This window comes from Heterodontus francisci, chromosome 5 (genome assembly GCF_036365525.1).
Source record: "Heterodontus francisci isolate sHetFra1 chromosome 5, sHetFra1.hap1, whole genome shotgun sequence".
In the NCBI taxonomy this organism is placed as follows: Eukaryota; Metazoa; Chordata; class Chondrichthyes; order Heterodontiformes; family Heterodontidae; genus Heterodontus; species Heterodontus francisci.
The window spans coordinates 74,741,482-74,767,260 of NC_090375.1; the positions used below are offsets into that span (position 1 = coordinate 74,741,482).

Genomic DNA, 25,779 nt, shown 5'->3' on the forward strand with positions numbered 1-25,779 from the left:
TTACCAGCCCATCTATATCGTCCTGTAATCTAAAGCTTTCCTGCTCACTATTTACGACACGACTAATTTTCGTGTCATCTGCAAACTTACTGATCATACCTCCTATATTCAAGTCTAAATCATTAATGTACACTACAAACAGATACCCAGCACCGATCCCTGCGGTACATCACTGGTCACAGGCTTCCAATCACAAAAACAATCCTCGACCATCACCCTCTGCCTCCTCCCACTATGCCAATTTTGGATACAATTTGCCAAATTGCCTTGGATCCCATGGGCTCTTACCTTCTTAACCAATCTCCCATGAGGGACCTTATCAAAAGCCTTACTGAAGTCCATGTAGACTACATCAACTCTTCACCCTCATCTACATATCTAGTCACCTCCTCAAAAAATTCAATCAAGGGTTTCTGCCTCTACCACTGTTCCTGGTAGTGACACCCACCACCCTCTGGGTGAAAAAGTTTTCCTCATGTCCCCTCTAATCCTTCTACCAATCGCCATAAATCTGTGCCCCCTGGTAATTGACCTCTCTGCTAGGGGAAACAGATCCTTCATGCCCACTCTATCCAGGCCCCTCATAATTTTGTACACCTCCATTAAGTCACCCCTCAGCCTCCTCTGTTCTAAGGAAAACAACCCTAGCCTATCCAGTCTTTCCTCATAGGAAACTTTGAAGCCCTGGAAACATTCTCATAAATCCCCTTCTATCATGTGGCGACCAGAACTGTATGCAATACTCCAACTGTGGCCTAACCTGTGTTCCATACAGTTCCTGCATTACATCCCTGCTTTTGAATTCTATACCTCAGCCAATAAAGGAAAGCATTCCATATGCCTTCTTCACCATTCTATCTACCTGTCTTGCCACCTTCAGAGACCTGTGGACATGCACTCCAAGAACTCTCACATTTTCTATCCCTCTCAATATCCTCCCGTTTATTGTGTATTCCGTCGCTTTATTTGCCCTCCCCAAATGCATTATCTCACATTTATCTGGATTGAATTCCATTTGCCACTTTTCTGCCCACTCAACCAAACCATTGATATATTTCTGTGGTCTATGGCTATTCACTATCAACTACATGGCCAGTTTTTGTGTCATCAGCAAATTTCCCAATCATGCCTCCCACATTTAAGTCCAAATCATTAATACATACCACAAACAGTTGGGACCTAACACTGAGCCCTGTGGAACGCTACTGGAAACAGCTTTCCATTCACAAAAACATCCGTCGACTACTACCCTTTGTTTCCTTGCACTGAGCCAATTCTGGATCCAACTTGCCACATTCCCCTGTATCCCATCGGCTTTCATTTTACTGACCAGTCTGCCATGCGAGACCTTGTCAAATGCCTTACTAATATCCATGTAGACCACATCCACTGCACTTCCCTCATCAATCCTCCTTGTTACTTCCTCAAAAAAACTCAATTAAGTTAGTAAGACATGACCTTCCCTTAACAAATCCATGCTGACTATCCCTGATTAATCCGTGCCTTTCTAAGTGGCTCAGAATAGATTTTAACAATTTACCCACCACCGAGGTCAGACTGACCACCCTATAATTATTTGGCCTACCCCTCTCACCCTTTTTAAACAGTGGTACAACGTTTGCAGACCCCCAATCGTCTAGTACCTCTCCTGCAGGGAAGATTTGAAGATGATCCTTAGCACATCTGCTATTTCCTCCCTGGCTTCCTTTAACAACCTGGGATGCAATCCATCTGGCCCTGGCGATTTATCCACTTTCAAGGATGTCAGCCCCTCTAGTACTTCCTCTCTCATTATGCTTCTCATATGTAATATTTCACACTCCTCTTTAACTACAATGTCTACATCAACCCTCTCCTTTGTGAAGATAGAGACAAAACCTCATTAAGAACCCTGCCCACATCTTCTGCATCCATGCATAAGTTCCCTTGTACATCTCTGATAGGCCCTACCCTTTCCTTAGTTATCCTCTTACTCTTAATGTACTGATAAAACATCTTTGGGTTTTCCTTGATTTTACCTGCCAATAATTTTTCATGTCCTCTCTTCGCTTTTCTAATTTCCTTTTTTACTTCACTCCTGCACTTTCTACACTCCTCTAGGCTTTCTAAAGTGTTAAGATTTTTATGCTCGTCATAAGCTTTTTTTTCTGCTTTAACTTACCCTGTAAGCTTCTAGATAATGAGGGGGCTCTAGGTTTGGTAGTACCACCCTTTATCTTTGTGGGGACATGCCTAAACTGTGCCTGTAGAATCTCGCTTTTGAATGCCTCCCACTGGTTTGACACTGATTTTCCTTCAAGTAGTTGTATCCAGTCCACCTTCGCCGGATCACCTCTCAGCTTCTTAAAATTCACCTTCTCCCAATTTAGAACTTTTACTCCTGTTTTATTTTTGTCCTTTTCCATGATTATGCTAAAATTTACTGTATTATGGTCACTATCTATAAAATGGTCATCCACTGTTACTTCCTCCACTTGCCCAGTTTCATTACTGCAGACTAAATCTAGAATTACACCCCCTCTCGTTGGGTGCTGGCTAAAAAAGTTCTCTTGAACACAGTTGAAGAATTTTGTCTCCTCTGTGCCTGTCACACTGTTTGTACCCCAGTTGATATTGGACTAGGTGAAATCCCCAACTATTATTGCCCTATAGTTTTTGCACTCATAAATTTGTCTACATATTTGTTCTATCTCCCTCTCACTATTTGGGGGTCTAGAGTACACTCCTAGTAGTGTGGCTGCCCCTTTTTTATTTCTGAGCTCCACCCACATGGCCTCATTTGATGATTCATTTAGCATATCATCCCTCCTCAAAGCTGTTATTGATTCTTTAACTAATAATGCTAACACGCCCTCCTTTTTTTAATCTCCCTCTCTATCCCGCCTGAAAACTCTATATCCAGGGATGTTGAGTTGCCATTCTTGCCCCTCCTTAAGCCAAGTTTCAGTTATAGCAATGATATCATGTTGCCATGTGTCTATCTGTGTCCTCAGCTCATCGGCTTGATTTACTATATTCCTTGCAATTAAATAAATACCCTTTAACACTGCCAAATTCCTGTGCTGCACAGTTTTTAACCTTTGCGTCTTCTGTCTCATGGCCACGTATAAATACTCCCAAAGCCATTTTTGGCACTTTTCATAGTAGAGACAAGCAGTCCTTCTAAATGCTGCTGGTTTGGTCACTCATTGCCTACTGCATATGATGAAGCATGCAGTTGTTGATCTGAAGTACTGGGGTTAATTTTTAACCCCGAAAAATGGGTTGGTTTTGGTCAGGTGAAATGTTAAAATGTAAAAAATCTCTAACCTGAACGCAAGCCACCTCGAATCCATCCACCTCCAGTTTTAACAGAAGAAGGATGGCAGCTGGGTGGCCAACCTACTCCCAGGAGGCAAGTCACTCATTTAAATATTTTAATGAGGCTGTGTGCCTCAGATTTTATCTCTCTTCCAGCTTTAACATCAGGTGGTTGGATTTCCTGGGCCTTGGGAAACCCAGCAGCTAAAGAGAAAAGAGGACTGCTGCATGGAAGAGGTAAGTGCCTTTCCAGCACTGCTTGTGGGCCAGGAGGAGCAGGAGCTATTCCCTCCAGCCCATCAAGTAAACCTGTTCCCCACTCCACGTGATCAGACTCCCCCAGTGATCACCGACTCTCTCCATATTCCCTTGATCTCTCTTTCCGATCCCCTACGATCTCCACCCCCCCTCTTCCAAACCACAAATGTACCTATTGTCCTCCAGCATCTTTAAGCCAAGCAGCAGGAAATCTACCTGAGTACTGTGTGCAGTTCTGGTCACCTCATTACAGAAAGGATGTAATTGCACTAGAGAGGGTACAGCTGAGGTTTACAAGGATGTTGCCAGGACTGGAAAAATGTGGAAAGATTGGAAAGGCTGAGGTTGTTCTCCTTGGAACAGAGAAGGCTAAGGGGAGATCTGATTGAAATGTACAAAATTTTGAGGGGCCTGGATAGAGTGGAGGTGAAGGGTCTATTTACCTTAGCAGAGAGGTCAGTGACAAGGTGGCATAGATTTAAAGTGATTGGTCGAAAAATTAGAGGGGAGATGAGGATAAACTTTTTCACCCAGAGGGTGGTGATGGTCTGGAACTCACTACCTGAAAGGGTAGTTGAGGTAGAGACCCTCAACTCATTCAAAAGGAGTCTAGATATGCACCTCAAGTGCCGTAAGCTGCAGGGATCTGGATCAAATGCTGGAAGGTAGGATTAGAATAGGTGAATCGTTTTTCGGCCAGCACAGACACGATGGGCCAAGTGGCCTCTTTCTGTGCCTTAACCTTTCTATGTTCTGCACTTAAATGTCAACATAGGTTCAAGTCCTCCAATAAGAATTGAATCTAAAGAGAATACTACTACTGAGCTAAGCTGATATTTAATATTCCTTATACATTTTAAGGATTTACCAGGAATTAATTTTACATTGTTTAAGGCCATTAGCTTGAAGCACCATTTGGAAGCTGTGGAAGAGGCAGAGGTGTTGGGCAGCAGGGATTGGCCTGTTTAGTGATCAGTTATGGAGGTTTGGGGTGGATGAGGCTTGATCTTTAGGACTCCATGCCTCCTACAGCTTTCCTTGCTCCAGGTACAGCATGTGCATCACATGCTCTGATTTGACAAATATGCCACTGGAGCTTTGGTCAGCTGCATACTATGAGATTGTTATGTTCAGTTAAAGCTGAGGTTCTCACTGCTAGGAGTGACAGATAAGCAAGCTTACAAGTAGTATGGGTTCTTTCAACTGCTTGCATCAGCCCAAGTAGATGTGGTTTTGAGTCTGAACACATATTTAGACTGGTTATGTCTTCCGTGACCTCCATATATCAAAAATGATTGAAGAAGATAAATTCAGCACTTCAATTAGGGATTCTGTTTCAGAGACTGGACTACAAGACCATAACCCTGATTTTCTGACCTGCACTCGTTCCATGCTCAGGCAATTTTCTTAAAATATTTTTAAAGTAACTAATTTTCACAGTAACAGCAAATTCTATTTACTTCTCACAAAAGATCGTCATAAACACAAACAAAATTTATACGGATTAGATTCTTATGAACAAAGGATATCCAGCATGCTGGGAAACTATGCTAAACAACAGAAACATTATTGCCCTGGAGTGAAAATTTCATCTGTGTGGGACAGCATCCTTTTGTGTACTGTCATGTATTTTCAGTCATCTTTGCAGTGTAGTATCTGTTGCAAGACTAACTGTGAAAACAAATTCTGAATTATAAACTATTGAGGGTGTTCACTATTTATGTTTTACTGTCCTCTGTTGTGTTTTGGGTTTACAACAGTGACTACACTTCAATATTACTTAATTGCCTGTCAAGTGCTTTGACATGACCCGAGGCCATAAAAATGCAACTTCTTTTTTCTTCCTTTTTGGAGTTTCACAATAAACATATATGTATTAACAGAACCAAAATGCATTTCAACAGGGTACGATGGGTATGTTGCATAATTGTTTAAAGCTTGTAAAGTCCCTGATAATTCTACCTTCTGTTTTTGTTTTCCCTTTGAATCAAGACAAAAGTACCAGTTCAACAGAACTAAGTTGAAGATGTTTAAACCTTCACAAAAAGGTTGATTCCCCTGCAAAAAAAATAATTAATTTTTTGATGGTTTGCCAATTGTTAGATATAACTTTGGCCATACTATAAATATTACAATGCCTTGTCTATGTAAGAAAGACAGTGAATTATCATTTTATGGCATTTTTTTGCCAAAGGCATTTTTTAATGTATTTTTTCTCTCTTTAGGACCTGCTTTATATTTGCATGGATTAATAGCACAAGACCACACTTCTGTCACAAAAAAGCCAAATAATATATTTTTAAAAGCTAAGGTTTTAATTTGTTCTTTATCTGGGGTGGCACATCAGCACCATAATCTATAGTAATTTACCACTATCTTCCTCTGCACATTTACAAACTGCATTTATAAATATGAAAGTTTACACAAAGAAGATCATCAGGGATTGCATTTTTACAAAGCTTTTACTACAATCCAAAAACAGCAAGGTTCTCAATTTACTTCAACTATTCTACTATCTGCCAGTAGTAACAAATCCCTGGTGACTATCAAAACTTTTACCTGTGTCTCAAACATGCATGGTGTTAGGTACATGTTTTTCACTAAGCATAAGAGGGGACAATTGTATTTTTAAAATAATTTTTTTTTAAAAACTTGCGGATCTCCCTTGACAGAAGGGTGATAGAATGTAACGCACAATCCAGTTGCATAAATTACAATCTACAAAATTCAAAAAACCTGATGAAGCGGTTCAAAAACATATAATTGAAAAATAGTCCTGCTTAAAGGCCTATTCGACCAAGGGCACTTCTTGGTCACTGAATAAGTTAGATTGTTTTTATTATATTGGATTCGAGAATAGTACCCTTTGGCCCATCGAGTCTGCACCGATGCATTAAAGACACCTGACCTGTCTACCTAATCCCATTTGCCAGCACTTGGCCCATAGCCTTGAATGTTATGACGTGCCAAGTGCTCATCCAGGTACTTTTTAAAGGATGTGAGGCAACCCGCCTCTACCACCCTCCCAGGCAGGGCATTCCAGACCGTCACCACCCTCTGGGTAAAAAGGTTCTTCCTCAAATCCCCCTTAAACCTCCCGCCCCTCACCTTAAACTTGTGAACCCTCGTAATTGACCCTTGAACTAAGGGGAACAGCTGCTACCTATCCACCCTGTCCCTCATAATCTTGTACACCTCGATCAGGTCACCCCTCAGTCTTCTCTGCTCCAGCAAAAACAACCCAAGCCTATCCTAGGGCGGCACAGTGGTGCAGTGGTTAGCACTGCAGCCTCACAGCTCCAGGGACCCGGGTTCGATTCCGGGTACTGCCTGTGTGGAGTTTGCAAGTTCTCCCTGTGTCTGCGTGGGTTTTCTCCAGGTGCTCTGGTTTCCTCCCACAAGCCAAAAGACTTGCAGGTTGGTAGGTAAATTGACCATTATAAATTGTCACTAGTATAGGTAGGTGGTAGGGAAATATAGGGACAGGTGGGGATGTTTGGTAGGAATATGGGATTAGTGTAGGATTAGTATAAATGGGTGGTTGATGGTCGGCACAGACTCGGTGGGCCGAAGGGCCTGTTTCAGTGCTGTATCTCTAATCTAATCTAATCCAACCTCTCTTCATAGCTTAAATGTTCCATCCCAGGTAACATCCTGGTGAATCACCTCTGCACCCCCTCCAATGCAATCACATCCTTCCTATAATGTGGCGACCAGAATTGCACACAGTACTCCAACTGTGGCCTTATCAAAGTTCTGTACAACTCCAACATGACCTTCCTGCTTTTGTAATCTATGCCTCGATTGATAAAGGCAAGTGTCCCATATGCCTTTTTCACCACCCTATTAACCTGCTCTTCTGCCTTCAGAGATCTATAGACAAACACGCCAAGGTCCCTTTGTTCCTCGGAACTTGCCAGTGTCAGACCATTCATTGAATACTTCCGTGTCACATTACTCCTTCCAAAGTGTATCACCTCACACATTTCAGCGTTAAATTCCATCTGCCACTTTTCTGCCCATTTGACCATCCCGTCTATATCTTCCTGTAACCTAAGACACTCCACCTCACTGTTAACCATTCGGCCAATCTTTGTGTCGTCCGCAAACTTACTGATCCTACCCCCCAAGTAGTCATCTATGTCATTTATATAAATGGCAAACAATAGGGGACCCAGCACAGATCCCTGTGGTACGCCACTGGACACTGGCTTCCAGTCACTAAAAAAGCTGTCTGTCATCACTCTCTGTCTCCTACAGCTAAGCCAATTTTGAATCCACCTTATCAAGTTACCTTGTATCCCATGTACATTTGCTTTCTTGATAAATCTCCCATGTGGGATCTTGTCAAAGGCTTTGCTGAAATCCATGTAAACTACATCAACTGCACTACCCTCATCTACACACCTGGTCACATGCTCAAAACTTCTATCAAATTTATTAGGCATGACCTCCCTCTGACAAAGCCATGCTGACTATTCCTAATCAAATTTTGCCTCTCCAAGTGGAGATAGATTCTCTCCTTCAGAATTTTTTTCAATAGTTTCCCTACCGCTGACGTGAGACTCACTGGTCTGTAGTTCCCTGGCTTATCTCTACAACCATTCTTAAATAGTGGGACCACATTAGCTGTTCTCCAGTCCTCTGGCACACTCCCTGTGGCCAGAGAGGAATTAAAAATTAGGGTCAGAGCCCCTGCAATCTCCACCCTCGCCTCCCACAGCACCCTGGGACACAAATCGTCCAGACCTAGAGATTTGTCCACTTTTAAGCCTTCCAAAACCTCCAATACCTTGTCACTCCCTATGACAATTTGCTCAAGAACCTCACAGTCTCTCTCTCTAAGTTCCATATCTACATGCTCATTCTCTTGGGTGAAGACAGATGTGAAGTATACGTTCAACACCTTACCAATGTCCTCTGGCTCCACCCACAAATTTCCCCCTTGGTCCCTAACGGGTCCTACTCTTTCCCTGGTTATCCTCTTCCCATTGATATACTTATAGAATATCTTGGGATTTTCCCTACTTTTACCAGCCAGAGCTTTCTCATATCCCCTCTTTGCTCTCCTAATTGCTTTCTTAAGCTCCATCCTACACTTTCTGTACTCCACTAATGCTTCCATTGATTTGCTCTCCTTGTATTTGCTAAAAGCCTCTCTTTTCCTTCTCATCGTACCCTGAATGTTTCTGGTCATCCATGGTTCTCTGGGCTTGTTGCTCCTACCTATTGCCCTAGAGGGAACATGTTGGACCTGTACCCTCCCCATTTCCTTTTTGAATGCCCCCCACTGTTCTTCTGTAGATTTCCCGACAAGTAACTCTTTCCAGTCTACCTTGGCTAGATCCTGCCTTATTTTACTAAAATTCGCTCTCCCCCAATCCAAAACCTTTTTTTGCAACTGGTCTATTTCTTTCTCCATAACAAGCTTAAATTGTACCATGTTGTGGTCGCTATCACCAAAATGCTCCCCCACCAACACATCAACCACCTGTCCGGCTTCATTCCCCAGAATTAGGTCCAGCACTGCACCCTCCCTTGTTGGATCCTCTACATATTGAGCTAAAAGGTTCTCCTGTATACATTTTAAGAACTCCACTGCATCTAAGCCCTTAACGCGATGACTATCCCAATTAATGTTGGGAAAGTTGAAATCACCTCATATAAAAACCCCATTATTATTTTTGCACACCTCTGCAAATTGCGCACATATTTGCTCTTCAATTTCCCGCTAACTATCTGGGGGTCTATAATGAACACCTAGCAATGTGGCTGTCCCTTTTTTATTCCTAAACTCTACCCATAAATCTCCTTACTGCAGTAACTGACTCCTTAACTAATATTGCGACGCCCCCTCCTCTTTTACCCCCTCCTCTGTCTCGCCTGAAGATTCTATATCCCGGGATATTGAGCTGCCAATCCTGCCCCTCCCTCAACCATGTCTCCGTGATGGCTACTATATCACAATTCCACGTGTCAATTCTCGCCCTTAACTCATCTTGGTGTTATATTTCACCCTGAGATGAGCTTCCTACCGCATATGGGGGAGGCGGTGTTGTAGTGGTAAGGTCACTGGACCAGAGACCCAGGTTACTGCGCTGGGGACGTGGGTTCAAATCCCACCATGCCAGATGGCGAAATTTGAATTCAATTAATCTGGGAATCAAAAAGCTTGTCTAATGGTGACCATGAAAGCATTGTTGATTGTTGTAAAAACCCATCTGGTTCACTAATGCCCTTTAGGGAAGGGAATCTGCTATCCTTATCTGGTCTGGCCAACAGGTGACTCCAGACCCACAGCAATGTGGTTGACTCTTAAAATGCCCTCTGAAACGGCCTAGCAAGCAACTCAGTTTATGGGCAATTAGGGATGGGCAATAAATGCTGGCCTAGCCAGCGATGCCCACATCCCACAAACGAATTAAAAAACAAAATTCACACCATCACAAAAACCACCTATTCCATTTCTGTAACATTGCCTGACTTCAACCTTACCTCAGCTCGTCTGCTACTGAAACACTCATTCATGCCTTTGTTATTTCTAGACTTGATTTTTCCAATGCCCACCTGGTCGGTCTCCCACACTCTACCCTCTGCAAACTATTGAACATTCTCGATTGTAATCACTCCACTATTAGCAGCCGTGCCTTCAGCTGCCTAGACCCTCAGCTCTGGAATTTCTTCCCTATATCTCTCTGCTTCTCTTCCTCTCTTTCCTCCTTTAAGTTGCTGCTTAAAACCTACCTCTTTGACCAAGCTTTTGGTCATCTGACCTAATATCTCCTTATGTGGCTCGGTGGTAAATTTTATTCCATAACACTCATGTAAAGTGCCGTGGGTTGTTTCATTATGTTAAAAGTACAATATAAATGCTGGTTGTTGTTGATTTTTATTAGTGTTTTAGGTTGACAGTCTACAATTTTGCTTGTATTTCTGTATCATGTATAACGTACAACAAATATTGCCATGGGAGTGCAGTGTGTTACAACCAAGGCAGAGGTAATGCACTGTTAATTCAGTCCCACTACTCCACAGGTCATAGCATATCAGATCAAGTTTCTCACCTACTGAAGACTAGCCAAATTAAACACTATTTTTTCCCGCAGAATATAGCACACCAAACCAGGTTTCTTTTAACAACAACATTAACTGTTTATTAGAAAATAAATAATAGGCCTTAACTACTAATGAGATAAATCTATTTGGGGGAAAAAATCCTTAATCCCTTAACCCTAATGCACACACACACATTCAAAAAGAAATGGTTAACTGGTTTCAAAAGGGAGTTTTGGATTTAACTGTTTCTTAGGAATAGAAGGAATAATAAAAAAATAATTGAGGTTCACGTTCTGGTAGGATCTTTTCAGTACAGTGAGGTGGCCTGGAGTCAAATAGTCGGATGCCACTCAAAGTCTCTCCAGGCGAGGTTGATGAACAGTCTGTGATGGGTAGGCGTTCACAGCAATTTAACTGCAGCAGGTGTCACATAGGTCTTCAATCAGGGGTGTAGCAACAGGTCTGCGTGGGTTTTGAAGCAGCTGTCTAGCAGTAGAAGAATTCTTCAGATTTCAGGATTATCTTAGAACAAAGGAGGCAGCAGGGATCTCACTGGATGCAGAAATTCTTCAGAGACAGGAGGCAACAAGAATCTGCTACCTTTCAAATGCAGAATTCCTTTTCAAAAGATGCGAGTCTTCTTTACAGAGAGCGAGGTAGCTGTTTTCTGGGTCTTTTCTCTCTGGCTCCAGGCAGGTCAAGCAAAGATTTCAAAATGCCTGCTCTTTGTCCAATTCATAGGCTTTTAAAGGGTCCAAAGTGTAAAAAGCACCTTCTTGAACATGGTCACATGTACAGACACAGTGTCTCCTCCTTGTCACTCAAGCTGCTCTGAAGAAAGGTCAAACCCCTGTGATTTCCTTTAAACAGCTGACCTTCCTGTCCTTTTACAAGTTTAACATCCTTTCAAAACACACATAACGTTCAACTCTTTGCTCTGAACTTCCTTTAAAAACATTTCTGGAATTCCAATTATTTTTGCAGGTGTCTTTCACTGGTCCCTTTTTCAGTTTTTTTTAAAATACATAGAAGTCCAAAATTTTAATACAAAAGAAAACCTTTTGTAACAAGTGGGACATGAACTTTCATGACTTAAGCTGCAGCTATACCCAATAGGAGAAAAAGTATGCACAAGTCTGATATTTGTGCTGGTGGATTTTGAAATATTTTAAGGGAGAAATGGGGTCTCATGATACAACATTAAGCAGTTTTGCAGCCCATGCTGCTGTTAGGAAACAAGGTTTTCTGAATCTGGTGAACTCCATCTCCTCCAACTTTAAAGTACTGCATATCTGCTTAATCTCAAATACCTCACCAACATCTGCTACTTGAGGCTCTGCACTGAGCAAACCCTCATCCTCGATAGTTTCAACCTATGCCTAAATTCTCCTTGCCCTGTTTCTTCAGACTTATCTTCCCTCTTCTCTTCGTTCAAACTCACCCTTCACATGAATATCATCCATATCCATGGCCACCATTTCGATGTCACTAATTCACATAGCCCCTCCAACTTACAATAGCTGATATGGGGTTATCTCCCATTATTTCCTTGTTACCCATACCATCCATCTCTCCCTCCCCACCTCCAAACACACTAATCTCACCTCCCCAGGCAATAAAAATCTACTTCAACACCTTCAGTTAATTACAGTTCCCTTTCCTCTGACCCTCCATTTGTCAGAACACCCCTGTTGACCTGCTAATTATTTCCCACACTTCTCCCTTTGATGCCCTCATTCCCACCAAATCACTAACTATCTTGCACCCTGACCCCTGCCCTAGAAAGTTTCTGTTTTTACACCCAGCACACTACTCTCAATCATCAGCAAAGCGATGGAATGCATCATTGACAGTGCTATCAAGCGGTACTTACTCAGCAATGATCTGTTTACTGATGCTCAGTTTGGGTTCTGCAAGACACTTGGCTCCAGACCTCATTACAGCCTTGGTCGAGACATGGACAAAATCCAGAGATGAGATGACAGTGACTACCCTTGATATCAAGGCAGCATTTGACCAAGTGTGGCATCAAGGAGCCCATGTAAAATTGATGTCAATAGGAACTGGCGGTAAACTCTCCATTGGCTGGAATCATACTTAGCACAAAGGAAGATGGCTGTGGTTGTTGGAGGCCAATAATCTCAACCGCAGGACATTGCTGCAGGGGTTCCTCATGGCAGTGACCTAGGCACTATCATCTTTAGCTGCTTTATCAATGACCTGCCCTCCAACATAAGGTCAGAAGTGATGATGCTCACTGATGATTTCAGTTCTATTCGCAACTCTGCAGATACTGAAGCAGTCCATACCCATATGTAGCAAGATCCGGACAACATTCAGACTTGGAATGATAACTGCAAATAACATTTTCACCACTCAAGTGTTGGGCAATGACCATCTCCAACAAGAGAGAGTCTAACCATCTCCTCTTGACATTCAAAGGCATTACCATTGCCGAATCCTCCAACATCAACATTGACCAGAAACTTAACTGGACCAGCCACATAAATACTTTTGCTACAAGAGTAGGTCAGAAGTTGGATATTCTGCGGCGAGTAACTCCCCTCCTGACTACCCAAAGCCTTTCCACCATCTATAAGACATGTCAGGAAATGATGGAATACTCTCCATTTTCCTGGATAAGTGCAACTTCAACAACGCTCAAGAAGCTAGACACCATCCTGGATAAAGCAGCCCACTTGATAGGCACTCCCGACACCAGCTTAAACATTCACTCCCTCCACCACCGGCACACTGTGGCTGCAGTATGTACATCTACAGGATGCACTGCAGCAACTCACCAAGGCTCCTTTGACAGCTTCTCCCAAATCCATGATCTCTACTGCATGGAAACACCATCACCTGCAAGTTCCCCTCCAAGTCACATAGCATCCTGACTTGAAAATATATTGCTGTTCCTTCATTGTCACAAGAACAAAATCCTGTAACCCCCCTACCTAACAGTACAATGGGAGTACCTTCACCACAAAGACTGCAGCGGTTTAAGAAGGCTGCTCACTATCATCTTCTCAAAGGCAATCAGGAATGGACAATAAATGTTGGCCGTGCCAGTGATGCCCACATCCCATGAATTAATAAATAAAATATTCAAAAATCTGCAGATTTGAGCATATTACCAAAGATAATTCGATCATATCATGTCTTACTATGCATCCCTCTTCACAACTAAATCAGAGAGTAAAGAAACGGCATGATTCATTTTCCCCAATGACAATTCTCTTCAAAACCTCTTCCCACCAACTCACATCATCACTTCTAATATCAAGTACAGGGAGCTCATGGAATTTTTCATCTCTAAGATTGGGACCATTCGTGTAGCTGGTTTAGCTTCCAATGTCCCCACAATTCTGCCCTGACCAATTCCGGCTCCTCACTCACAACTCCTTTGTTACTCTGCGACAGTTCCCTCATCTCTTCCATTAGCCCCACCTCCTGCTTATCTATTATCTCAAAATGAAACTCATGGTCACTGAGCTATTTTTCCTGGCTTCTATGCTTTCCAAAATCATAAACAGTTCAATCTTTTCAGGCTCTTTCCCTCTCCCATTCAAAACAGTTATCCTTATCCAATTCTCAAAAAGCCTACCTTTGGCCAAACTCATCCATCTCAGACCTCCTTTGCTTCTCTAAAGTCCTAGAATATGCCACCACCACAAAGTAATATTTAACTCCTTCCTCAACAACTCCATGGTACTCAACATGGTTGCCGACACCATTCTCTTCCACCAACTTTCTTGTCTTGGCTTGCTCCATGGAACTGACCTAGCCTGGTGCTGTTCTTATCTGTCGCAATTCAGCCATTGATTCTCCAGCAACAGCTTCTCCTGGTACCCTCCATGTGGTTAGCTCCACAGTTCTCTAAGGAGAGTTCTTGGCGGCCTCCTCTTCCTGATCTACATGCTTGCCCCTCAGTCATCACTCTTACTTGCATACTGATGACATTGCCTTTACTTCACCACCATTTCTCTCATGCCAATGATCACGCTGTGCTGTCAGAAAACATAGTTGACAATGGGGTTGATAATGCGCTCCAGCAGAGCAATTGTACTAAAGCTAGAAATTCACCGCACTAAGTCAGAAGCTTGATCCTGCTACTCTCACTTTGTTTGTAGAACAAAATAATATTGTGGGAAAGCACTTGCCGTGCTGAGGGCGTGTGCCCAAGTCATATCAATCTCAATAAGGCTTCAGCTTTCATTTAAAATTATTCAAAAGAGCACATAGTGCCAAAATGGTCTATCTCCGACTCTTCCGTTCCTTGACTTCTCTATGTCTATTCTTAGAGATAGGTTGTCAACCAATATCTACTATAAGCCTACTGAGTCCCACAGCTATCTTGATTATACTTTCTCCCACCCTGCTTCCTGTAAGAACTCTATTCCATTCTTCCAGTTTCTCAGTTTCACCTCTTCTGACAATGCCACCTTCCACACCAGTGATTCCTGATATGTCTTCCTTTTGCCCCAACCGAGGATTCTCCCGTACAATGGTTGACAGGGTCCTTGACCATGTTGGTCACATTCCCCACACTTCTGCGCTCACCCTTTCCCCATATGACATGAGTCAGCTATGATTCAGTTGGTAGGGAGCACTCTCACCTCTAAGACAGAGGTTGTGGGTTCAAGTCCCACTCTACGGCTTCAGCACAAAAATCAAAGCTGACACTTCAGTGCAGTACTGAGGGAGTGCTGCACTGTCAGAAGTAGCATCTTTTGGATGAGACATTAAACCAAGGCTACATCTATCCTGTCAAGTGGACATAAAAGATCCCATGGCACTATTTTGAAGAAGAACATGGGAGTTCCTGGTGTCCTGGCGAATATTTATCCTTCAAACAATGTCACTAAAACAGATTATCTGGTCCTTATCACATTGCTGTTTGTGGGAGCTTGCTGTGTGCAAATAGGCTGAGCTTTTCTACATTATAATGGTGATGACATTTCAAAAGTACTTCATTGGCTGTAAAGAGTTTTGGGACATCCTGATGTCATGTAAGGCACTATATAAATGCACGTCTCTCTTTTTTTCCCCCTCCCAGAACCAAGATAGGGCTCCCCTTGACCTCACTTTTCATCTCACCAGCCTCCACATTCAACAGATCATCCTCTGCTATTTCCGCCATCTCCGGCACAATGCAATCACAAAACATATCTTTCCCAACCCTCCCCTTTCAACATTTCAAAGGGACTGTTTCCTCCATGATAACCTGATCCAATCTTCTGTCAACCTCAACATCTATTCAATTTCCCGTGCAAGCACAGGAGGTGCAATATTTGCCCTTTCACCTGCTCCCTTCCCACTGTCCAGGGCCCCAAACCAGCCTTCCGGGTGAAACTATTATTTACTTGTTTATATTTATTACGTTAAAGGCACTATCTAAATTCAAGTTTTTGTTGTACTTTCAATTTAACATATGGTATTTGCTGTTCACGTTGCAGTTCCCTCTATATTGGAGCAACCAAACAGATTGGGTGATCGCTTTGCTAAGCAACTCCATTCAGTCCGCAAGCATGACCTTGAGCTTCTAGTTACTTGCGATTTTAATTCTCTGTTGCACTTCCACTCTGACCTCTTTGTCCTCAGTCTCCTACACTATTTCAGGGAATATTTTGTGGTTTAAGCGATACAATATTAAAGAAGGATGTTGGCGATCAGCAGGCGCGAGATTGGCAGCAAGCTTCAAAAACGGCGTGCTGCACACGCGAGATGTGGGCCACTGAGACTAATTTACATGGAGCGGGCAGAACGCCTGGAATGCCCGCCCCCGATAATGTAGAGGGGGTAGGCACTCTGTCCCCAGCAACGTCATCCGGCACCACCGCGCCGGCGCCAATTTTAAAGGGCTTCGAGGCTTTCAGTTAGATTTAAATTTTTAAAGGTCCCGGGCTCCAAAAAATAAAATTAAAGTTTTAAGACTATTTGAAACCCCTCTCCCCCCTGTCCAATGAGTAATCAATGTATAAATTTCCCTTTCCCCCCCAAAAAAATGTTTTTTCTGATCTCGAACTTTCCCCCCTGAACCTTACAACCTTTGACCCTGAACCCCTTCCCACCATCCCCGCAACCAATAGGTAGAGTTTTCCATGCCTCCCGCCCCCGGCCCTGAAAGCTTCACTCCTCCCCCTCCCCGCCTCAGATCTCCGAATGGAGATACGAAGGCGCGGTGGTTCCGGCAACCGTCCAGATTATCGGTGTGGGATGGCCGTCGGGACGAGGTAAGTGATAACGCCGTATTTAACATTTATTCACATATTTAAACTGAGGTTCCATCATCGAGCAGTGGGGGAGCCGCCACGTGGCCTCGCTGCCGCTGGTAATATGGGGCCTTCCCGGTGTCAAGGCCCGTGGCAGGCCTCTGCCGGAAATATTTTCCAGACCCTCCCACCACGACCCCTGACGTCGGGGGTCTTGTAAATCCAGCCCAATATGTGCAAGACTTGGCACAGTTAGTTACTGGTTAACTGTCTTACCTTTGCCATCTGTAGCAAACAAACCTGCTGACAAATTATACATAAGGACAGTACTTCTCTCAATTGTCACTCTTGAAGCAAAGAAATATTCTATAGTAGAAATCATAATTTATTATTGTGTCAATATTAAGGTTATTAGAATAGTGCAGTGGCAACTTTATCTAATAAATTATTAAAGGGAAGTCCAAAAACTGTAGTTAAAAAGGAAGAAAGACTTGCATTTAAACAGCACTTTACATGAGCACTGTATGTCTCAAGGCACTTTACAGTCAATAAAATACATGTTTGAAGTGTAGTCACTGTTGTAACGTAGGAAATGCAGCAGCAAACTCCCACTAACAGCAATGTGTTAAAGACAAGATAATCTGTTTTTGTGATGTTGATTGAAGATAAATACTGGCCAGGACACCAGGGATAACTCTTCTGCTCTTCTAGTGCCATGGAATCTTTTGCATCCACCCAAATAGGCAGAGGGGGCCTCGGTTTAACATCTCATCTGAAAGATTGCACCTCCGACAGTCCAGCACTCCCTCAGTACTGCACTGGAGTGTCTGCCTTGATTCCTGTGCTCAGGCCCTGGGGTAGTTATACTTTACGCTGATGGTTTTATCTTTCGCAGACTATTAGGTTGCTAGGCATTCAAATGCAATAACAGAGAATATTGTACGCATTTATAAATAATGCATGCATTTTGTATGTAGTTAGAAGGGTTCTCATTAGCCTTACTCCCATTAAGTCGCAATATTTAGAAACATACAATATTGAAGGAAATATAATAGACATGACAATTATTACAATTATGAATGTTATATCAGACCCTGACCTTGTCAAGTCCCAATACTTAGTGCTAATAAAATGCAAAAACCTCACTATAAGTATCTGTAATGTAATCTGTAGTAATAACCCAAGAAAATCTATAAACTGTGCAATTCAATAAAAATCTTTCCTGTGAATTAGCACAACATTGTCATATATTGCATTGTATCTCTGTCCTCAAGCTGACTTACAACTTTATAGCATTGACAATATGTTCAAAAGATATATGAGGGAAATTTTTAGATTTTGAGGAAAAATATCACTGTAGTAGAATTTTCACTTGTTGTGATCGTGCTGAGCCAGTCCTGTTTGATTTTCTGAGGCTAGTCTAATTATACATGAAGAGTAGCTGCCAGCCTGTCTGAGGGAGTTTGCTGTCAGTAGGGGGCAAGAAACTGTAGGCAGCAATCTTTGAAGATGCTATTTAAAAGGCAGGTTAATTGTTGCTTAGTAGAGGTAGAAATAACTACAGAAAGGAGTGATTCTGCTCCATTTTCAGATAAATGTTTGAAGGTCCTCTTAGATGTATAGAAAATAAAAATTGCCCTCTTTACCATTCCAGGACACAATTTTCTTGAAAAAAATGTTCTTGCTGCTTGACAGAAGGTGACTGGTGAGGTAAATGAGGTTTCCAACATCCAGTGGACATGAAAGTACATGAGGGAAGATATCAATAGCCTCAGGAACTCTGCAAAGATAAAACTAGCCAGCATTGCATTATATGAAATAGATGGGCAAAGGATGCCAGGCACTATCAGTTTCTTCTAATCCTATTACACTCTGATGGAAGCTGCAAGCTAACCCCGTAATGAATAGCTTTTTCCGAGCTTTACATGCAACTTCATAGTACAGTTGAGCACCCTGTATTACTGCCAATTCAAACTGCAACTGTTTTGCATAAACATTTGGAAAGACGATTGCATAAAGCAAGCTTACCACATAATTAACCTGAAAAATTAATGTGCATATACTCACACAAGATAGGTTCAAGGTGACTACTTGGTTTTCAATCAATAATGTAATTTTAAGACCTTCAGTATTTCAACACTATTTTCTTGCTTGCAGGACAAAGTAGCAAAAAGTGGCACATAACAGCAGGAAGAAAACATGAATCAGCAAGTAAATCACCTCCTGTCTCCCAAATGCCGGTCCACCATCTACAGGGCACAAGTCAGGAGTGTGATGGAATGCTCTACACTTGGCTGGATGGGTGCAGCTCCAACAACACTCAAGAAGCTAGACACCATCCAGGACAAAGCAGCCTGCTTGACTGGCACCCCATCCACCACCTTCAACATTCATTCCCTCCACCACCAACGCACAGTGGCAGTAGTGTGTACCATATACAAGACGCACTGCAGCAACTCACCAAGACTCCTTCATCAGCACCTTCCAAACCCACAACCTCTACCACCTAGGAGGAGAAGGGCAGCATATGCATGGGAACACCACCACCTGCAAGTTCCCCTCCAAGCCACACAGCATCCTGACTTGGAACTGTATCACCATTCTTTCATTGTCACTGGGTCAAAATTCTGGAGCTCCCTTCCTAACAGCACTGTTGGTGTACCTACACCCCGAGGACTGCGGTGGTTCAAGAAGGCAGCTCACTACCACCTTCTCAAGGGCAATTAGGAATGGGCAATAAGTGTTGGCCTAGCCAGCGACACCCATATCCCCTGAATGAATAATTAATAAAAAATCCCTATTTATATGCTAGGCCAGATTTTGCATCTAGCAGCATGCCCTTTTAGTTAGACTTGCTCATATACATTTAGATTTTAAAATGTTTTGTTCACAACGTTGCTGTTAGTGCAACTTATAACAGTGCAGTGAGGGCAACACAGCTTCGGGATCTTGATGAAAAATGGACTGTCTACTCCTTAACCAATGAGGTTTAAGGATTGGAAACAAACGAAAGAAGAACTGCGAAGTGTGGTGAATTCAATGTCTAATCAAGTAAAGAAGGAGAAATAAAGAGAGGGAAGGAAAGACTGGATTAAGAAAGAGAAAAAGACAGAAAGGAAAAGTAAGAAAAAATTACATTTAAAATTTGACATTTAAAAAACCTCCTCAAACAATTAATTCACAACCTGAAGGAATGAAACTCCACAATTATAATTCTTCACTTTCTGGCAAGAGGGGTTGATTAGCATAAAAACAGAAAATGCTGTGTAGGTCGAAGACCTTTCGTCAGAACTGGCAAAAGTTAGAGATGCCCTAAATCTATGATGCACTTAATCTATGTCCTTTCATTCTAAACGCCACTATCACTGGAAACAATCTTTGATCTGAAATGATTGTCCACTTATAATGACTACTCTAACCAACTAAATTTACTTAGAAGTGGAGATTTTCGTTTTTCTCCAGAGCTTTGAAGTAATGTCCTCTATAGCAACTGAGCGTTACCTCGTAGCAGTTAACTTCTAATTACCGAATCCTGGTGAACCAGTTCATACAAAAAGTATTTTTTCCTCATGAGCAGAGCTCTTCAACACACTAAGATAGAACATTGACCTCTCATCTCCAGGAATTAGATTTGATTCAGGCTAAAGCAATGCACAGTTTATACAATTCCTGTTTGGACAGTCACAATCCAATTTCTATTAGGAAAAGCTCTGCAGCACTGCCCCTAAAACTGCATCACATTAACACTGACCATGTCAACTACAATGTAACTTGCTACAAACATATAACACAAATTGTGAGAACAGCAGTGCGTACTTGTATGCTTCATAATTTAATTCTCAGCATAGGACAAATTTAAAATAAAACAATTGGTTAATTTTACCAAATTAGCATTTTTTAAAAATCAGCACTTAAAGAACAACTGTTTACTCATTTTCTAATAATGGTACTTACAGCTTTTTAAGAATCCGAATTAGCATTTTAACCTTTTTTTTTAAATGAAGCGGTATATCCCCCAAGTCTTTCTTGTCCACTAGTTTCTTCCGATAAACATGATCATCTTTTACAACTTCACTTACATGTGATTTCTTTTGCAACTTGCTGTTTAAAAAAAACACAGAAATTTGAAGGCAAAAATAAATTCTTATGTTTAAAATGTTGTCTGTAGTTTAAATCAGCTTTCTAATTTTACATGCATATTGATACATCAGGTAAGAAGCACATTCATCAAAACATCTAAATGACTTTACAAGCCCTGAGACTTAAGCACATTTCTTTTTAATTCATTCATGGGATGTGGGTGTCACTGGCTATGCCAGCATTTATTGCCCATCCCTAATTGCCCTTGAGAAGGTGGTGGTGAGCTGCCTTCATGTGAGGTAGGTACACCCACAGTGCTGTTAGGGACGGAGTTCCAGGATTTTGACCCAGCGATACGAACGGTGATATAGTTCCAAGTCAGGATGGTGTGTGACTTGGACGGGAACTTGCAGGTGATGTTCCCATGCATCTGCTGCTCTTGCCCTTCGAGGTGATAGAGGTTGCGGGTTTGGAAGGTGCTGCCTAAGGAGCCTTGGTGCGTTGCTGCAGTGCATCTTGTAGATGGTACACACTGCTGCCACTGTGCGTTGGTGATGGAGGGAGTGAATGTTTGTAGATGGGGTGCCAATCAAGCGGGCTGCTTTCTCCTGGATGGTGTCAAGCTTCTTGAGTGTTGTTGGAGCTGCACCCATCCAGGCAAGTGGAGAGTATTCTATCACACTCCTGACTTGTGCCTTGTAGATGGTGGACAGACATTGGGGAGTCAGGAGGTAAGTTACTCACCGCAGGATTCCTAGCCTCTGACCTGTTCTTGTAGCCACGGTATTTATATGGCTACTCCAGTTCAGTTTCTGGTCAATGGTAGCCCCTAGGATGTTGATAGTGGGGGATTCAGCGATGGTAATGCCATTGAATGTCAAGGGGAGATGGTTAGATTCTCTCTTGTTGGAGATGGTCATTGCCTGGCACTTGTGTGGCGCAAATGTTACTTGCCACTTGTCAGCCCAAACTTGGATATTGTTCAGATCTTCTTGCATTTCTACATGGACTGCCTCAGTATTTGAGGAGTCATAAATGGTGCTGAACATTGTGCAATCATCAGCGAACATCCCCACTTCTGACCTTGTGATTGAAGGAAGGTCATTGATGAAGCAGCTGAAGATGGTTGGGCCTAGGACACTACCCTGAGGAACTCCTGTAGTGATGTCCTGGAGCCCAGATGATTGCCTCCAACAACCACAGCCATCTTCCTTTGCGCTAGATATGACTCTAACCAGCAGAGAGTTTTCCCCATGATTTCTGTTGACTCCAGATTTTCTAGGGCTCCTTGATGCCATACTCGGTCAAATGCTGCCTTGATGTCAAAGGCAGTCACTCTCACCTCACCTCACCTCTTGAGTTCAGCTCTTTTGTCCATGTTTGAACCAAAGCTGTAATGAGGTCAGGAGCTGAGTGGCCCTGGCGGAACCCAAACTGGGTATCACTGAACAGGTTATTGCTAAGCAAGTGCTGCTTGATGGCACTGTTGATGACACCTCCCATTACTTTGCTGATGATTGAGAGTAGACTGATGGGGCGGTAACTGGCCAGGTTGGACTTGTCCTGCTTTTTGTGTACAGGACATACCTGGACAATTTTCCACATTGCTGGGTAGATGCCAGTGTTGTAGCTATACTGGAACAGCTTGGCTAGGGGTGCGGCAAGTTCTGGAGCACAGGTCTTCAGTACTATTGCTGGAATATTGTCAGGTCCCATAGCCTTTGCAGTGCCTTCAGTCGTTTCTTGATATCACACGGAGTGAATCGTATTGGCTGAAGACTGGCATCTGTAATGCTGGGGACTTCAGGAGGGGGCCGAGATGGATCATCAACTCGGCACTTCTGGCTGAAGGTTGTTGCAAATGCTTCACACTGATGTGCTGGGCTCCCCCATCATTGAGGATGGGGATATTTGTGGAGCCACCTCCTCCAGTTAGTTGTTTAATTGTCCACCACCATTCACGGCTGGATGTGGCAGGACTGCAGAGCTTAGATCTGATCCATTGGTTATGGGTTCGCTGAGCTCTGTCTATTGCATGCCGCTTATGCAGTTTGGCATACTAGTAGTCCTGGGTTGTCGCTTCACCAGGTTGACACCTCATTTTGAGGTATGCCTGGTGCTGCTCCTGGCACGCCCTCCTGCACTCTTCATTGAACCAGGGTTGGTCTCCTGGCTTGATGGTAATGGTAGAGTGGGGGAAATGCCGGGCCATGAGGTTACAGATTGTGGTTGAGTACAATTCTGCTGCTGCTGATGGCCCACAGCGCCTCATGGATGCCCAGTTTTGCATTGCTAGATCTGTTCAAAATCTATCCCATTTAGCACGGCGATAGTGCCACACAACACGATGGATGGTATCCTCAATGTGAAGGTGGGACTTCGTCTCCACAAGGACTGTGCGATGGTCACTCCTACCAATACAGTCATGGACAGATGCATCTGCGGCAGGCAGATTGGCAAGGACAAGGTCAAGTATGTTTTTCCCTCGTGTTGGGTCCCCCACCACCTGCGGCAGACCCAGTCTAGCAGCTATGTTCTTTAGTACTCGGCCAGCTGTGATGCTATCGAACCTCTTGGTGATGGACATTGAAGCCCCCCACCCAGGGTACATTTTGTGCCCTTGCCCTCCTCAGTGCTTCCTCCAAGTGATGCTCAACGTGGAGGAGTACTGACTTATCAGCTGAGGGTGGGTGGTAGGTGGTCATCAGCAGGAGGTTACCTTGCCCATGTTTGACCTGATGCCATGAGACCTCATGGGATCCAGAGTCGATGTTGAGGACTCCCAAGGCAACTCCCTCCCTACTGTAGACCACAGTCTCGCCACCTCTGCTGGGTCTGTCCTGCCGGTGGGACAGGACATACCCTGGGATAGTGATTGTAGTGTCTGGGACATCAGTGAGTAACACTATGTCAGGCTGTTGCTTGACTAGTCTGTGGGACAGCTCTCCCAACTTTGGCACAAGCCCCCAGATGTTAGTAAGGAGGACTTTGCAGGGTCGACAGGGCTGGGTTTGCCGTTGTCGTTTCCGGTGCCTAGGTCGATGCCGGGTGGTCCGTCCGGTTTCATTCCTTTTCATTAACTTCGTAGCAGTTAGGTACAACTGAGTGGCTTGCTAGGCCATTTCAGAGGGCATGTAAGAGTTAACCACATTGCTGTGGGTCTGGAGTCACATGTCGGCCAGACCAGGTAAGGACAGCAGATTTCCTTCCCTAAAGGATATTAATGAACCAGATGGGTTTTTACAACAATCGACAATGGTTTCATGGCCATCATTAGACTAGCATTTAATTCCAGATTTATTAATTAAATTCAAATTCCACCTTCTGCTGTGGTGGGATTCGAACCCATGTCCCCAGAGCAATACCCTGGGTCTCTGGGTTACTAGTCCAGTGATAATACCACTACGACACCACCTCAAACAGGCTAACACTCCAGTGTAGTACTGAGGGAGTACTGCACTGTCAGAGCTGCCACCTGTCAGCTGAGATGTTAAAAATAGGCCCTGTCTGATCTTTCAGGTGGACGAGGCACTATTTTGAAGAATAGCAGAGGAGTTCTCCCTGATGTCTTTTGCAATATTTATCCTTCAATAATGTCGCTGGAACAAATTATCTGGTCATTTTCTTATTGCTATTTGTGGAACATATGCAAAATGGCTGCTGAGTTTCCTACATTAGAACAGTGACAACACTTCAGTGGCTTTGGAACATCCTGAGGTTGGCAAAGGCACGATATAAATGCAAGTTCTTTCCTCTTCTTCCACTTTACTATGAACGAAAAGCAAAATACTGCTGGAAGTGTGAAACAAAAATAGAACTGGAGACACTCAGCATATCAGGTAGTGTCTATCCATCAGGAAAACATAAGTTACCAGATGTTTGAGATATAAACCCTTCCTCAAAACTGGAAATGATACAAATTACCACTGCTCAATCTGCATTGTTCACTTTTTTGTCCGATACCAAGACTTGCAACCCTGCCATGATTGAAGCCAACAAACAGTGTCAAAACAAATGGGCAAAGTTTTATAGTGTTGTGTACATCGAAGCAGCCTACCTACAAAATAACAAAACAGTGTTTTTGCTACACGTCAATACTTTTTGAGCCTGGAAATTACTTTTGGCAATACTCACGGATAAACAAAGAGTGCAAGAGGACCCTAATCAGCAAATCTCCGACGTGATAACACATTGTGCATGTCTGACAGTCTGATCCAATGATAGTGGGAAACATAGTTAATTTCCTTTGTCCCCAGGTGAAACTTCAGGAGTTGTAAAGTGTATTTTGAGCAAAACTTCTCCACTTTAGCAGTTATGAAGACATTGAAAAGAAAAAGGCAGAAGGCTCTATGCAATGTTAGCAGCAAGCCCTGATAGAAAGCTATGGCCAGTTTCACATCCAAGGTTACATTTAGTGCAGGAATGAAAATATTTATTTTGAGGAGACATAGGCATGCTCACGACATTAATGTAAATCTTATATTTGCCTTTACTCTACTGCCGTTATCCTACCACGCACCAAGTCCTGTTCACCCATCATCCCTATGCTCGCATATCTATTTTGGCTCTGGATCTTAGAATCCTCCGTTTTAAAATTCTCACCCTCATGTTCAAATTGCTGCTTTATGCACCCTCTCAACTCATTCCTCACTTTTATCCTTAAAGGTGTTATGAAATGGAAACTGCAAATGGAGTGGCTTCTGCTTACTCTGCTTTCCCCTCCACACCCCTACCCTCACCCTCTATCCTCTCCTTATTTTTTGTTCTTTCAGATAGTCAAGACTGCCAGCAGAAGGGCAGAAGGGCGAGAGGTGAAACTTACATACGAATTAGGAGCAGGTGTAGGCCATTCGGCCCCTTGAGCCACCTC

At 43.1% G+C, this 25,779-nt stretch overlaps 1 protein-coding gene across 2 annotated transcripts in view; it reads right to left on the reverse strand.

The window, feature by feature from the left end:
- cnbd1 (cyclic nucleotide binding domain containing 1) overlaps positions 1-25,779 on the reverse strand; it is a 222,977-nt gene that overhangs the window by 155,047 nt on the left and 42,151 nt on the right. For both annotated transcript variants that reach the window (XM_068030845.1, XM_068030844.1), the window contains exon 4: positions 20,784-20,930. In XM_068030845.1, coding sequence (XP_067886946.1) covers positions 20,784-20,930 — 147 coding nt within the window. The remainder of the gene's footprint in view (positions 1-20,783; positions 20,931-25,779) is intronic.